General features: G+C 39.4%; 1 protein-coding gene across 3 annotated transcripts; it reads right to left on the bottom strand.

The window, feature by feature from the left end:
- Positions 1 to 691: 691 nt before the first annotated feature.
- ttc3 (tetratricopeptide repeat domain 3) lies at positions 692 to 16452 on the bottom strand. Of its 3 annotated transcripts, none has more exons than XM_028984449.1 (45): positions 16271 to 16452; positions 15532 to 15601; positions 15411 to 15453; positions 15171 to 15330; positions 15009 to 15090; positions 14871 to 14924; positions 14660 to 14789; positions 14463 to 14548; positions 14272 to 14366; positions 14076 to 14138; positions 13931 to 13985; positions 13510 to 13733; positions 13357 to 13414; positions 13081 to 13114; positions 12511 to 12571; positions 12338 to 12425; positions 12113 to 12262; positions 11240 to 11320; positions 11052 to 11161; positions 9395 to 9521; positions 9184 to 9306; positions 8982 to 9083; positions 8807 to 8899; positions 8660 to 8724; positions 8458 to 8582; positions 8060 to 8377; positions 6312 to 6569; positions 5464 to 5510; positions 5318 to 5374; positions 5143 to 5225; positions 4914 to 5063; positions 4224 to 4815; positions 4059 to 4127; positions 3610 to 3759; positions 3390 to 3529; positions 3238 to 3306; positions 3041 to 3137; positions 2854 to 2957; positions 2680 to 2764; positions 2418 to 2519; positions 2024 to 2268; positions 1822 to 1948; positions 1447 to 1617; positions 1249 to 1341; positions 692 to 1159 (listed from the first exon to the last, which is right to left on the bottom strand). In XM_028984449.1, the coding sequence occupies exons 2-45, from the start codon at positions 15589 to 15591 to the stop codon at positions 1034 to 1036; spliced, it is 5352 nt and encodes a 1783-aa protein (XP_028840282.1). In that variant the 5' UTR covers positions 15592 to 15601; positions 16271 to 16452; the 3' UTR covers positions 692 to 1033. The 3 variants fall into 3 exon arrangements, with proteins under 3 accessions (XP_028840282.1, XP_028840281.1, XP_028840283.1); XM_028984448.1 differs by having other exon boundaries at positions 16261 to 16428; XM_028984450.1 differs by lacking the exon at positions 16271 to 16452 and adding an exon at positions 15851 to 16160.
- Between the last annotated feature and the right edge of the window lie 573 nt (positions 16453 to 17025).

The raw sequence follows: 17025 nt of genomic DNA, 5'->3' as shown, positions 1-17025 counted from the left end.
TTATAGATATGGACATGCATGATTGTAAGTCGCTCTGGATAAGGGCGTCTGATAAATGCCATAAATGTAAATGTAAATGTAGATACGAACCATTAAAAACCCTTGACAAAGTCACTAAGATTCAGGCGGAATGAGCCTGTCTTCACTTATTGAAAGGTAGGCCTTGGTGTCCCCTTATACTGGCCTATAGAAGTTAGCTATCATTTCCATATTCACGGAAATGATGTCATCAACAACTTTCACCAACAACGTTTGGCCAAACAGGAAGTCTCGTTGTTGTATTTCCAGAAAAAAAAAATGAACCCACTAGTTCTTCAGTCTCACGTGACGGAACAAAAAAAATAAAAAACACATTTGTGCTCATTTTAACATCCAATCACCAAGCAACTGCAATGCTTTGCACATTTGGAAGCCAGGACAGTGGGTGGAGCTACTTTTTTAGGGGAGGGGTGGGAAATTCTCTGGGAGGAAAAGCTTGAGAAACAGGACGGTAACCTTTTCTCTTAAGATGACATACTGGGGACAAATTCCAGATCTGAGCATCTGAGCTGCCTCTCTGTGAATGATGAGGCAGAATGGCCAAATCACTCTTTAATAATCTCAAAAAGGGAAATCAGCATTGGGGACTTAAGTTCTGGCTTGGTGATTTTAAAATAAATAAATAAATAAAAATCACCACACCACACACTGCTTTCATTTATTTTGTTTTAATGTAAAACAGTAAAAGTCAATAATAAAAGTAACAAAGTTGGCCACATCATGAGTGAACTGAACCCAAAATTAAGACAAATATAAAGATGTGGAATGTAAAGCAAAACAATAAAGCAGCATTTCTTCAGGAGAAGCCTCCTGGTGTATTTCACCAGATAAGACTATGCTAATGTTCATAAAAGATTGGCAAAAACTATTTAAAAAAACATAAAAAGAAGCTGTAAGTAAACTGTTAAGTGTGGTTTGCAATGTTTCTGAGGATTTTGGTCCATTTATTTATATTATCACTGTGCACTGAAGCAATAATAAAGAACATGTAACATCATATTTCTGAAGTTGTGTCACCTTTGCGTAGGCGACCACGCAGAGTTGGGAAATCTTCAGGGAGGAGGGCATGGTCTCTGCAGGTAGGACAGGTACTCTGCTCCTTTAACCATGACTTGATGCACTACACAGTAAGAAAAAAAGAACCATCCCAACATTTAACTAAAGCCAAAGAAAAATGGGCTAAATTGTAAAATCACGTGATTGTGTTACCTCTTTATGGAAGCTGTGTCTGCACTCAAGGACACAAATGTTTTCTTGAGACATTTCCTCATGACAAATTATACAAGGGTCCTCTAAATTCAGCTGTGTGAAATAAGACAGGACAATTTATATTATATAGTGCATACAAAACGTGCATAGAAAAGAACAAAGAAGAAGTGTAAAACAGGATGAAACAAAATCAAATACCGCGTTGGAACTTGGCCGTTGTTGAACAGTTAGACTCCTCCATACTTGAGACGGAGGAGGCGTTCCAGCAGAACCACTAGATCTCGGGGACTCAGACCTCGGGGGAGTGCAAGAAAATCCAGGATCGGCTCCTAAACTGCTCTGGTTATTCTGGAATGATCGAAGTTCTTCCTGTACAAAGACAGGAATGAAGAAAAAGCTTTTCAGGTCACACAAGCAACACATTTTGCATAAACTCTGAATCTGAAAAAGATACCTGAATTGATATCACATGGTTTAACTAGTTTGGTTTAACTAGCAGGTTATCTTCTTTGACTCAGAAGGTCATTATGAGACTTTTATGATGCATGCAGAAAAATGACAATTGCTTCTTACTCTGGTTCTTTCCTGGTGGTCAAGAATAAGCTGAGCGACTCGATTAATCACTTCTTCATAAGAAAGATTGCTAAGCGAGCCTCCGTTAACCTGTCGTACTTCTTTAATGAATCCAATGATGATTTGCCTGCAACAAGATGAACGTTTGTTGATGAAAGTGCTACTAACAACATGGTCATGTGGACATTCTTATAAGCCTTACTTGCTGTAGTGAGGAAACATAGTGTGAAGGCGATCAATGATTTTGTCAAAGGTGCTAATATGGCCTGTTGCTCTAAGACCCTGAGCCATTGAAGGAGTGGTGGGCCTGCCATTGGACTCATCTTGGTCGGTCTGGGTCAGAGCCATTCTTTCAGGTTGCAGGAGAAGGTGCCCATTCTGCTGAGGTCGAACTACAGTGTGGACACCTGGGGTGGAAAATGACCGTGGAAGTCCAGGAGCAGGAAGCTGTGGTGGTGAATACAAAGGAGAAAGGCAGATGAAGTCCATGTTGTATGACATTTTGAAAATAGACACATTTATTATCTTTAATATATTGAATATGGTTCATGTATGTTTCAGAATGCATAGAAGTACTCCGAACCCCCTTTTCTTACGGGCATAGCTGGAGGCGGCATGGCAGGGGGAATGGACACCGTCGGGAGTGAGGAGAGTTTGGTCCCATTCCGAACCAGCTCCATCTGCTTCTTATACTGAGCCTAATCAACAGAGATTTCCAGAAACAACTATGAAAAAACTTTGCTGTAGACTTAACAAGAACCTGCAGTTTTTAGGTCATAATACTCTGTAGATGGTGGTATAATTAAGCAAAATAACAGATTTCATTATAATTGCATGTGAGAGGCAAGTTCTTCTGACCTTGGTCATGGTAATTTTTGTTTCAGCATCCTGTATCCATGCACTCCAATCCTCGAAAGCCGACTGAAGTGCAGCAGTAGGGTACCTTTTGGGTGGGGTAAAAGAGAAATTACAACAAGAAGAGTAATAATAACGTAGAACAGGAAACCCAACTATTATCATTTCAGTTCTCACCTGGCAGCAGCATCTTTAAAGTCCTGAACAATGGCCCTTCCATCTGAAACACATCTGCACAGCTTTCGCAGACCTTTCGTCTGTCTGCTCTCAAGGATGGAAATCTAGAGACAGCGAGGACAACGTGTGAGCACATGGAAGATGGATCGGATGGTTACACTTCAGACCAAAGGAGGACAGCACTCACCGCAGCAGCTTGGGATCGTTCCTTTGCCTTGAAACGCAGGTCCCCGTATCTCTTCAGTTCATCTTCAAGACTCATCTTCTCAGCAGCTGACTGATTACTGTAAAAGTTAGGCAGGTCTTACGTGTGTGAACATTGGGAAGAAAAAAAAACCTGAAGGAGCTCTCTAGACACATACAAACAAGCAAAGCAGCAGTTACCTTTTGTCAATGAACTCCTCAAGACGCGTTTCATACTCCTTGTTCTTTTCTTTGATTTCCTTGGAATAGCTGACAGGAACAGAAAGGCAGCATTAAGCACAGTTCACATAAAAAGCTTGGAGTTAGGATGTGGGTGTCATTTCCTTTCTAACCTTTCATGCAACTCTGCCAGTGCCTTTATTTCTGCCTTTATGGCTTTCAGTGTTTCCTGGTTCTCCTTTTTCTCCTGCTGATCCCTTTTTATCTCATCCTCCAGCTTCTTCTGGAACAAACCCAGCTCCTTATTGGTGATCTGGTGAAGAAAAGGTTAAATGAGTTTCCAAACTGGCATCACATGTGTTCTTATGAAAGCCCCAGACAAGTTAACATCACCTCTACTTTTTGACGAATGTCTTCAACCTCATTTTCAAGCAGAGCCTGATCTTCTTTCCGCTTTTGCTTCACCGGGTCACAGTCATCTTTCATGTGCTCTATTCTTATTTCTAAGACAGTGTTGCTCTTTTCTATTTTTGTCATGTCACCCTAAAAGAAGATAAAAAAACATATTAGCCATAAAAGGCACATATACGAACAAAAGAGGCAGAAAAATGAATAAATAAACAAACACTTTTATAAAAACTTAACATGTCCACCTATTAACTTTAAAATGTATTTCTGAATTTGATGTATTATATATATTATTATTATGTATTATATATGTATTATATCTGATGTATTATAAATGAATAGCATAATGCTCAGTTTAGCATAAACTCCATATACACCTTTTTCCAAAATATCTTATTACCAAGGATATATATGTATATAGATCTAATACTCACTCTGTCTTTTTCAAAGGTCTCATATGGTTCAGTGTTAATTGCAACATCTACTCTGGATGCAGAAAAAGCCTAAAACCACGAGCAATATAAAACAATACCAAAGAATGTAGTTAAGGAAAAATTATAGTTGACTCAAAAAAGTTAATCAATATTTCATTTTCTCACCTTTACAGTGGTGGTTCTGGTCACAGCTCCATTACGTGTCCCAGTTTGTGGCTCAGTACCATCTAGGTTACAATCCAACATAAAGTCATCTGAAGAATGACCTACAGCACCTTCCATAGCGCCATATGCTCCAAAAGGCAATGTGTGTGAACAAAAATAGTAAGGAACCGGGGCAGGCACACTAGATGGAACAACCTGCAGAATGCTAGAACCACAGTGATGTGGTTGCTCAATTTCAGAAAACTTCAGTGTTCCTTCAGAGCTGTCAATACTGTTGCTGACAGAATTGTTTTGAGAGGATGGGTGAAATTCCTTTGCTGATGGATTTAGAGAGAGTCTATGAGAGTTAGTTTCCATGTCTATGATAGGGGTCTCATTTATCTTGGCTTCTGGAAATTTCACTGCATGCTTCATGAGCCCAATAAGGTTGTCAGTCATCACAAAACGGAAGGACTGAAGGAGAAAAGATTTCAGTCCCCCCGCTTCATGGATCTTCTGCTGTGCCTCGGGAGGAAAGTTCTCCAGCTCCCCCACAAGTAGCTGATTATTGGCTTCCAATGGCCCGTGTTCCTCCAGGATCTGAGCAAAATACCTGCAGGCACAAAGCAACACAGAACTGCAGTCCTCTGTCTTGACATCAGAAATCCAACATGAACATCATAAACAAAACCTCATGATCAAAGTACGTACTCGTACAAAGTTTCTTTGGTTTGATCTTGGTTGTCCAAAAATCTCATATAATGCCTCCTATGATCCGTACTCGTATAGTGATGCTCAAAATCTGCAATCCGGTGTCGGAGGGAATGGGGGACGCTGAACGGATCAGAGTCAAGCAGCACCCTGTCAAGAATGACGATTACTGGTAAACCATACCATCTTCAAACTAACCCATCACAACAAAGAGTCTGATAAAACCTACAAGGAATCTTCTTCAGAAAAAAAATCTTCCTCATCCTCATCTCTACAGGCTCCAGCTCTCATGCCAGATATGACAAAAACAGGCTGTAAACACAGATTAAACACACAATTAAGCTTAAAAATGTGTTTTAAAAATTCACAGAATTCTGCTGGTTTGTTTCAGAACAACTTATTACCTTTGGTTCTTTTGGTTTCTTTTTATGGTGTTTGCTCTTAACTTTAATAGGTGAATTCTATAATAAAAGCACATTTATTCAAATCAGTTATGGAGAAACCTTTGCAAATACAATAATAGTGCCTTGAGAATGAGGGGGGTACTTACAGATCGATTTTCATTTTCTGTCTTTTTAATGACTAAATGAATTGAATCTGAAAGTCAAAAAGCAAAGGCAAAAGCAAAGGCATTGTGAATAAAATCAACGGAATTCCTTTATATTAAGCAAACTGAATGTGTTTTCATTAACATTATGTGATTTACCCCTCTCCACTTTAAATGTTGATTTTAAAAGATCTAAATGCTGTCTGGGTAATGCGGATGCAATGTGGAGTAAAGGCTTGTATTTTTTGGAAACTTTTTTTCTGGTTTTGCATGCAACTCATTTACATTTATCCCGGGCGATTTACATGAGTGCTTTATCATAGAAATCCCTCATTCAATCCCCAATCAAACTCCATACCCAACATCATTTCATTTAAATATAGATAAGAAGCGTACAACTCCAGTGCAAAGCATGAACAACTTTAGTGTATCCTTGCACAATGTGCAGTTCAGCTAACCATTACATGCTTAATTCACAAGCCAGGAAGTTGCACTTATCTCTACAGACTAATGTAACATCTACAAATCTACAAAATGCCATAGCATCTCAAAACTACCCAGCTTTGTACAATGGCATGAACTTTACAATCTGCTTGGAATATATCAACTATCAGTTCCACTACGGTCTAGTTCTAGATCAAAATCTCCCTCCCTTGCTCAGGGACAATGTCAGTAAACCTGCAACTTTGTGGTCGTGCTACCACATGAGCACCCTTCCTCCAACCTCTCTGAATAGTACCCTGGTCAATAGTAAGCCTGGATTCTTACAAACTGCTAATTCACTAGAATATTGCATGACAGACATGGTCCCCAAAATGCAGGATAATTCCAAATCAACAAGTATGTCGAACCTGATGCAAAATATTCATCCAGAATACTGTGGAGGGACTGGTACTCATCTCGGTTTTCCTCTAGAGTCCAGACAAAGATGCAGCGCTCTTGAGCCAGGGCTTCTTTCAGGAAACTGGAGAAAGTAAAAGATTCTAACAAGGTCCCAAACTTTTCCATGAGGATGTCCTGTAGTGGTTGGAATGTGGGCAGAAGAGTGAGGTCCAGGTCCAATATGTGTTGAGCATAGCGATCAATAAATGTATCAGCAGCTTTAAGACCTGCAAGACAAACCAGATATAATATTTTTATGGTGTTACACAGTAGGCTTGTCACAAACACACACACACACACACACTGTACATATGTATGTACACTGCTAAAGGGAATACTTAAACACAATGTAACTCCAATTCAACCAAACTTCTGTGAAATCAAACACAGCCCTCCATGTGCTTGCCAGAGGTAGCCTGACCATTAGGTACCGAGATGAGCTCCTCAGACCCCTTGTGAGAACCTATGCTGGTGCGGTTGGCCCTGAGTTCCTCCTAATGCAAGACAATGCTAGCCCTCATGTGGCTGAGGTGTGTCAGCAGTTCCTGAAAGATGAAGGCATCCGTTCCCCAGACCTGAATCCAATTTAGCACATCTGGGGCATCATGTCATGCTCCAGCCACCAACGCCACGTTGCACCACAGACTGTCCATGAGATGGCGGATGCTTTAGCCCAGGTCTGGGAGGAGATCCCTCAGGAGACCATCCACCACCTCATCAGAAGCATGCCCTGAATCATATAGGCACGTGGAGGCCACAACAAAGCCTCATGTTGACTTGTTTTAAGGACATTATATCAAAGTTGGATCAGCCTGTAGTGTGTTCTTCCCTTCATGGGATGATCAATTTGATTTACTTCGATACTTTTTGTGTGATTTTGTTAATTAGAATTAATTCATTTCAATAAATGTCTTATTTTTGTGTTCCCTTTTTTGAGACGTGTGTATATACACTGACATCATGTCGCTATAACACAACACACCATTTTTCCTAAAGAGAAATATACAGTGAAAATATACACCCTGGTGACAGGGTGACTGATGACCAGTGAACTGGTGACAGGGCAGTAATTTGGAGGTGACCTGTGATTGCTGATCAGACAAGAGTCAATGTGGATGGACAGGAGCAGTCTTGTTTACATGGAAAAAGACATGGCATCTGGATGCTTTACTGCAAAAAGGAAAGCCAGCAGTGTGGTGCATTGGGTGGCCTAGCTGGTTAAGAAGTGAACTTCACTTTCATGATCTGCTGAGGAATTTTGGGTCCTGAATTCATGTTACTTGGACACATACCAGCAATGGAGTATTTCCTGATGGCAGCATCCATACTGGCAGCATCCAAATGATTAAACAATGGTGTTTACGTGGCCTCCAAATTCTTCAAGATTGTCAGTACAACAGTATACAGTGCATTGTAATAATGTTTCACACAGACCCCCCATATTGCAATCATAAAAGAAAAATATATATGTATGTACACACTAAACTAAACTATACTAACTAAAACTAAAGCTTAAATACTGTTCTCACAACGCAAAATGGGGCATTTGTTAGATATGCTGGTCCATGGAGGCAGCACCTCACATTTTAATAACTTATTTAGAGCTAGAGACAGCCTGATGCCAGATTTAGTAACAATGTAATTTTTTTTTTTTTAAATGTTTTTACACGATCATCCAGTAACATGATTACAATAAGTGACTGAACACAAAGCCCACCTGTGTTGTTAAGCTGCTGAGCCCAGTCCAGCAACCTGGGTTTGATGCGGACACAGCCACTGAGCTCTCGAATGAAAACACGAGCCCACACCCTGTTCTTCCTCTTCAACAGCATGTCCACTACGTCCACCAGTACTTTCGGTTCGGTCCCTTCGTGCACCAGGCACTGGTGTCCTTTCGCAACATCATGGTCCATCCAAGGCTTAAGACTCGCCATGAAGGGAGAAACACTGTGGGTTTCATCTCTAAAAAGTTCTTTGTTTAGGTCAATCTGATGTAAGACACTGTCCTCGTCAATGTGCCAAGGTCGAGATGATTCTGTCAAAAGCAAAAATCCAAAAAATCAATAGATAGTAAAAGGCAAACACAACATAGTTCTGTAAACACAAATTCATTACCTTCTACTGTAATTACTTGGATTGCAGGAGATTCTTCCATCTCCACAGGAGCTGCAATACTTGTTGCCTGCTTGTGCTGCTTACGTGCCAGTTTTCGATCTTCTTTGGCTTTCAACTTCTTTAGACTAACATATAAATACATTTTAATATCTGCAGGTGAATTTTGTGCATTAAAAGTTGACTGCTTACACAGGACACTGACCTTGTACATTTCTGCTTCGTTCTGGGTCTCAGAGCCGTGGGATTTTTGGAGACAGGACATTCAAACTGTCGTTAAAATATCAGAACATAATGTTACTGATGTGTTTCAGGGAGTGAGCAACACCTGATGAATGAAATGTGTACTTACTTCACATTTAATAATACCAGTTGACCCAAAGATTACAATATGATGAATTTTTCCGTAACAATCTGGGGTGAAACATGGCGCAAGAAGAAAATCCTGCAAAACATTTCAAACGTATGTACTTAGAATGCATAGAATCAAATCAAAACCGGACAAAGAAAATAGGAATTCTGCCTACTTTATCATTCTTATCAGAGTAAAAAGCAGCCTTCAGCTTCTTCCAGCAGCTGATGTGAAATTCCACACTGCACCCCTGACAGCAAACCAGTCGAATAAAACCCTGCACATGACATGGTGCCAAAAAAAGACACAGACACTCAGTAACACGTCTTATGCTTGGCTCATGTGATCATCAAATCCCTGCCATGGGACAACTGTACCTTAAAATCTGGATCTGTGAAGTAGATTTCTATTTTCAGGTGACCCTGGCAGCTATGGTGGCTGCAAACTGCATCAGGCTTGGGTGGGAATTTACAGATTTGAAGAGACTCCTCCAAACGATCCTGGGAAGTAGCAGCAGGTTATGCCGTTAAAACACAAAATTACTAGACAATTTTCACAAATGATTGCAACAATGAAAACAGCATTTACATTCAAATATTCTGTCCATGTTTCTGGTACAGGAACTTTGGTTGTTGGCCAGGTCAGCTTTCCAGGTGTGATCTGCCTCTTAACCATCTGACGGGCATCTGAAAAGTGCTTAAGAGCCTTTGAAAATCTATAAGGAAAAAAATGTTAAAAGTGATCAATATCAAACTGAGGTTGTCAATAGCCATAAATTGTCAGGTTTGATCATCTTTCATTCAGTAGACCTTACTTTTCAAAGTTTTCACCCTTTTCACTGGTCTGAATAAATGGAGTAGGTAAATCAAGACAGATTTCAGACCGATACAAAGCTCACATCACTACAGACCACATGGGAAGATTCCTGAATTATCCTGACACGAACAGACTGATTTGTAATCGCTGATATTAATAGTCAATATTTATTTAAATAAATGAAAATGTATTTAAATTAACACAAACATAAACACAGACACAGTCAGCAACCCCCAAGTCAGACAGCCTTTCAGGATCTGTTATTAGCTAGTAGTAATAGCTGAATACTGAATACACTGCCTTAAAAGTATTCAGAGATCTACTTATGTTATACTAAAAGAATACATATTTAAGAAACTTGTTCAAATTCTGCACTGTATTTTTGTCATTTATTATTATTCTGTAATACTTCTTGATGATTAATTTGTCCATTACTTTTTGCATTTCAGCATTAACATGAAGAAAATATTACAAATATTATTTATTACTGACTGTCATATGGATGACACTGTGTCTTAGCAAGGAAGCAGAAATACACCAGAAATCAGAAGTGAGCTAAGAATCCATGTTTATACACTAAAACAGAAAAAAACAATGGAAGCTTTGTTGCACCATGTTATAAGGTTTACAAATTTAATGTGGCTGAATATCAGGGTAATTAAAAATAAGGTCTGCAGTTCCATAGACAGACTGAAATGAAAGATGCTACCACCGTTGAGTGTTTATTAACATCTAAGTTTGTCCATTACAAATTGTGGATTAATACAGTAATTGTTTGACTGGTGGTTTTAATTACTGTGTTATTTTACTTCAGTTCTAGGCAGCTAAAGACCTGTTCTTCCTTAACCGTTTCCATTTCTCTCATTTCAAGCTTCAATTAATATCCAATTAAGACCAATCTTACACAGTGTTAGGAAAATTATATTTCTTACAAATCTATTATTCTATCATAAATAAAGATATAGCTGCACATTAAATGCTAATTGTTTTGCGTAAGCAAGAGCAGCTGAGTGATTAAGGTAGCTTTGATGGGTGTATGCAGCACAAACTGAGGAGTCAGAACTTCTTATATTCTTATATTGCTGTAGTCTGCTGGGGAATTGAGTTAATCAGCAGATGCAAAACTGGAATTTAAGTATCAATACAGGTTCTAATTGGTATCGAAGTTGATACAAAATTTTAGTATCAATTAATATCTGAGATTCGTTTTTTTGTTCGAACCGGCAACCTTACAGGTTTGTTTCCTAACCCACTGCGCAACCACTGGATCTTCAACAAGATTTAAAGTTCCATATTATTTAAACCAACAAGACTCTTCACAATATTACTTTTAACAATTTGTAATTAAATACATGCGAAGGATGCAAAAAATCTTCTTATTACCATTGGTAGGGAAAACAACCTAAAGAGTGACAACTCACAAGCATACCTGTTTTCTTTCAAACATGCCCGGCCCATTCCATAATATACCAAGCACTGAAACTTCCTCTCCCCAGTATCTTTCATGAGAGCAAACAGCTTCTCTGCTTCAGCCAATTCCTACAGAAGAAAAAATGGGTGCGTCAACATGCTTTACATTTTTAGAATTACTGAGATTTTATGCTTTAAAGATCATACCTCAGGTTGTCCAATTTCCAGCAGGGCAGTAGCGTGGCCATAGTGCAAAATATTTTTGTCAAGTTTAGAAATACCCATGTCCTATAAGACAATAATCATAGCACAAAACATTGAATTCTCAACAGCTGAAAATGTTTCGCTACTTGACCATTCTAAAATCTAAAAATGTTTTATCTAAATATGGCAAAACAATGAAGTAGGACCATCGAGATTATTCATCTCTATTTGTCTAATTTCCCTGGACTGGGCTCATGCAAACTAATAATATTTAGTGATATGAAACACTGTATTACCATTCCAAAATTCCGAGAAACTAAGGCATTTCCTGTCACTGTGCTTCCTGTCAGTTATGATTTTTTCTTGGGTAAAACCACAACAGCTGGGTGTGAAACAGGGGTGTGTGTTCTGAAACACTTTACATGCTGTTCTCACCTATACACTTAGACCTACACTTGGCTTACACCTCAGTATCCTGCCTCCAAACTATCCTCCATACTGGACCATACAAAGCGATATTTCTTTCTTGATGATACAAATGACACACACAGCCTACAAATATCCAGATCACCACAAAAATTAAACCCCAATACTGGTTCCCTGGAGGTTGGAATTTCCCTGTCATATTGGTACACTCACCTCAAAACATAGCTACACTTACAGAAAGACTAATTAACTAAAAAGTTAGTTTAAAATATTTTCAGATTTACCATTCCACAGATGAATTCTTCATTGTATTTCTTACCAGAATTTAGTAATTATTCTTCCTTGGACAGTAAAAATTGCCTGAAAATTTTCTGATTCACTTTCCTATATGTATCAAATACCAGTTAACGCCTTACCAACTGGCAAGACTAACCACTGTGAGACATTTACCTGTAGTGTACTGGAGTTTAACACATCGAGAGCCTGCCTGAACGCCTGCTCGGCGTTGCGACACCGCTGGTCTGCCAAGGCCACATGCGCATCCTGCACAGCTGATGCAAACTTCCCTTTCAGACTCTCAAGACTGCTGGACAGGGAAGTCTGACAAAACCCACACGTTTCAACAACACTGGCACGCATTAAAAAGTAGAAACCCTGAACAGTAAATACACCTACCTCATCGCCAGCCAGCTGTTTCCCCTTCAATTTCATTTTGTCCTGAGGCATGGGCTCAGCTCTTCGGGTCTTTCTGTCTGCCATTTCACTGGGAAGGTGGGATTGGGTTTCACTGTTTTTATGCTTCTCAAGATCGTTACTTTTAAAAAATACTTTTAAAACCTTCACCTTACCTTTTAGATTCTTTGCTGGCTTTGGAATGATCTTCAGTACATAATCCACTTCCTGATTTACCTGAGTGGAAACATTAGATAATCAGAATAAAGAAAATCATATCAAAATCAAATCTACGGCCAAAAATACAATAAAATGGTTCTTCAGAAGAAACTCAAGATTCGGTTTCCTCGCACACTAATCTGACTACCTGTAAACCTTGATAAGCAGAATGCTGAGAACCGCCTTTGTGACGTTCTTGCACAACGGCAAGAATTCAAAAGAGAAAGCTCAACCCACACGCACAGACAAAATGGGAGTGTCCAAATAAGTCATTTAACAAATAAAACCTATATAAACAAAATCTATATTTTAAACAATATTTTAAACAGAGTTTAAATGGGTAATAAAACTCAACTACTTTACATATACATTTTTAAATAAAACCAAACAGGCAAAAAAATTCAGGTAAGAAATGAGTCAGCACTTCCTGTTTTGCAAGGTTTTCATCTTTTCAAATAAATGACATTAATTCAATGGAAAAAGCATTCATATAATACAGGAAGACCTTAGCAAATAAAATTAAATACCATTTGAACCATGGCATTCTGAGTCTTCTGGTTCCTAAAATTTGGAAGCAAAGAACAAGCATATAGTATGTTGACATTAAATTATTTTTGTTATTTATTATTATTAGCAGCAGAAGTGCTATTGTAATCATTATGTAGCATTTCCTAATGTTATATTACATATAACATGGAACCAACAAATATGAAATACAGCATATATGTATATGAATCCAAATGTCCCTCACATATTAATTTGTAGTCATACATGTATTATTACGGTGATTTGTTCATACAGACCTTGCTGGCTGTTGTCTTTTTAATGCTTTCTTCCTCTGGTCTACACTCTCTGTCTGGTCTAGATCACAAATAAACAAAAAAAGCACATACAAATCTATCAGGTTGAAACTATAATCAATGAATTGGATTTATATGAAATAAAAAAACACACACCTCTGACTTTGAACTTTCTTCACTCCTGTGGCTTTCTGGTGCTTGTCTTCACCTAAGCTACCTTTTTTCTCCTCCATCTCTGCATGGAATTTGGCATGCTGTTGCTGAAGGTCCTTCATGCCCTCTGTATCAGTTTGGCACAAGTCTTGGGCCATCTCGTTTGCCTCCAGAGCTTTTTTATGTTGTCCCAGAAGGAAAAGAGCTTCACAGAAACGATAGTGTCCCTATCAGACATAAAAAGGCAGCATCAAAATGAGTTACTTGAAGAATCAGATCAAGCAGTGACAAAGTATATATATTTATAGAAAGTATTCATGAATAGTGGCTGAGCATCCAAACACTTGATTACTGTTAAGTGCTGTAGTAAATCTATAATAAACTCCCCACAGTGTAACAGAAGCATGATGTAATTAAAACTCACCTTGGCCCAGTCTGGCTGTAGTAAAGTGGCACGTTTTCCATCACCGACAGCTTTCCTGAAAATTAGGTCCCATTTTTTTCATGCTTTTCAAACATATTTTGGGGAAAAACATTACAAATATGTCCAAACCACGAGTCTGTCTTACAGGAATTTTTCACAGCGAATGTAGCACAGTGCTCTATTTCCATAGAGAAAATGATTATCAGGACTGCAGAAAAATGACAGAAAGAAAAGAAAGAAAGACACAATTTAAGCACCTGAACTTCCTGTTATTACAATTCATTGATACCCCTTTGCAGCAAATTAACACGTAATAAGTCATACAATGAGAAAGGACTTACTGACATCTGATGGCTTTACTGTACCATTTTACAGCAACATCATATTTCCTTCGCTGGAACTGCTCATTTCCTTTATTTTTCATGTCTTCACTTTTCTAGAATTGAACACAGAGAATGAATGAATGAATGAATAGTGACCTCTAGGGTATCAACTGCATGATAACGGATGTAAGCAAAGAGAGATGTTTCACTTCTTTCGACCATTCATCTGGCTCTACGGAAAGGTCTTTTAAGAGTTTCTTCTTGCAGCATCCCATGGTCTGGATGTAACGTGCATCTGTAAGAGAAATTGGAGATTAGAAAAATTCCTTCCATCTACTGAAACAAAATATTGCCAAAGACAGTTATCTATTTGTGGGTAATTAGATTACTTTAAATCAACTCTTACATTCACCAAACACATGGCGGAGGGTAAAGAAGCACAGACGTCGTGGTCCCAACTCATTCACTCGGCTTGTGATTCTTGGTTCTCCAGTTCTGTCTAGCCAGCGCATTGCGTCAGCTGTCTTATCATAATCCTGAGAAGAAAGATGTATCCCTCTCTTTTATGACAAAATCAATGCTACTGTTTTATATATTTACCTGTTTGATACACTTACCAGATTAAAGTCTATGCTGAGATCTACCATTTGCCTTGTCAATTCCTCGGACAACTGAGGAAAATATAAAGTACATGAGTCATAGAATTCCATTTGCACAAGAAAAAAAAAAAGAAATCATCTAAGTAGGCCACTTACACATCCTTTATCCATGGCTTTTAGAATGCACTCCAATATTTCAATCCGTTGCAACCTTATAAGGCTCAGATCGTTTGAAACACTGAAGAGGTATATACAGACAAGAATTCAGACTACCATGCAAAAACAGACATATACACAATAAATTACCTGACAACCTACTTTGAATCTAGAAACCCTACTTGAACAGCCCAAGCTGTGGTAGGGTGGTTCTCTTGTTGCCGTAGTAAAATGTGCCACCAGAAGAGGGAAATGTGCATCATGTGACCAGCTTTGTTTTTCAGATCTAGTGGTAATTTGTGCCACCGCTGGAAAATGACATCTGAAATGGAGGCAAACATTTGGAAGATTTCGTCATAACACAGATGTTTTCAACATAACACTATGCCATGTCTTATTTACCTGGGGGGTGCAACTGCATGTATGGAAATGCCGGATCGTAAACCTGTACAAGAAATGAAAAATAAAACATATAAAAAAACAAAACAATGCTAAAAAGTGTACATGCATGTACACTACTCACAATCTTTGTCTGGTACCGGGTTGCCTGGTCCTCAAACTCATCTGAATCTGAGTCTGACATTGCAGCAAGTCTGGGGAAATGGAAATGCTAATCAATAATACATTTATTGATTATTACACAAATTTCATGATAGTTTCGTGCAAATTAGGTATGACGGCTACTGGGGGCTTTATTAAGACAGGAGGGATAAAAGTATATTGATCTTTGACTTATTTGACTGTATCAGGGGCTGCCTGTTCGGGTGAAACTTTGAACTGTGACCTTGAGTGTAAAAAGTATTCTTCTGATGGCGTGTTTACTGCAACAGGAGGTTGCTCACGTGGTGTAAACGTGGACCCATTTAAAGCCGCACTTGCTTCCCACGATCTGCTTCCTCTTCTAAACCGAACCAAAGTGAACTGGCACGAGGTCATAATACTAAACATCATAGGATTCAGGCGAGAAATCGGGTTTTGGCTGGAAAAGACCAGTCACTGAAGAACAGGAAATACAGGAAGATGCGACATCAGTCATTAATCCAACACCTGCCTCAAATGTGCGCAGAACTGAGCAAAGGGACACAAGCGAATAGAGCGTAAAATGGAAAAGCAGTTCGAGCCGCGGTGATTGATATTTGCGCTTCGTGGCCTCGGCGGAGAGATGCTAGTTAGCCGTCGCGCGTTTCGCTGTTAACCAGACGCGATGGCTAGTGGCGCAGTAATGAAATATCCGCGTCACGGCTTCACTCACTCGTCCGGACCTGTTCGGTTTCAGCGCAGGGGAAGTGGCTGTTGTTATGGCATGGTATGTACGGCCAGCGTTAGCGTTAGCTTTAGCATGGGCCGCCGCCGCTCCTGCGTGAACGGACGACTCCCCAAAAAAACGTGTCGCGTCCTGGTGGAGCCTGCGCACTCCTCCACCCGTCTCACCCACCCACCCACACACACACACACACACACACACACACACACACACACACACACTGCACTGGAGCGGAGAGTGTCCGGCGTGGGACGTTTTAACCGGAGTTACGTCAGTGAGAACCACCGCACGCAACCGCGTACACAAGCAATAAAGCGCGGAGCCGTTCAACAGGATGTGGACAGGAGTGTTACTGAAGTTAAAAATCACCCTCTAAATACACAAGCATCGAACTGCCAAAAATGCCAATCGACGGGGCTGCTGGGGTGCCGGTGCATACGATGCAAAGGTGCAAAATAAACAGACGGGAAATACATACGGCAGCACAACCGGGTTTCCCTTCATGTGGTTAAATATTGAGCCAAAGTTGGGAAATGTCGTGCTGGTTGTTATGGTTCAGAGTGTGATAGTAGATTACGTTAAAATTCACGGAATTAGCAGACGCTCATCAGGATTTTTACACAGATGGTAGCATCCCGCTAGATTATTTTTTATAGATCTATCAGCACTTCAATTTGCCGGGTCATAAAAATATATGTAATATTAGGTGTAGATGTATATCTAGATGTACACTACAGGCCAAAGGTTAGGACA

Source organism: Denticeps clupeoides, chromosome 6, assembly GCF_900700375.1.
Source record: "Denticeps clupeoides chromosome 6, fDenClu1.1, whole genome shotgun sequence".
NCBI lineage: Eukaryota > Metazoa > Chordata > Actinopteri > Clupeiformes > Denticipitidae > Denticeps > Denticeps clupeoides.
Note: the sequence above shows the minus strand (reverse complement) of the source record. Positions and strands in the feature narration are given on the sequence as shown.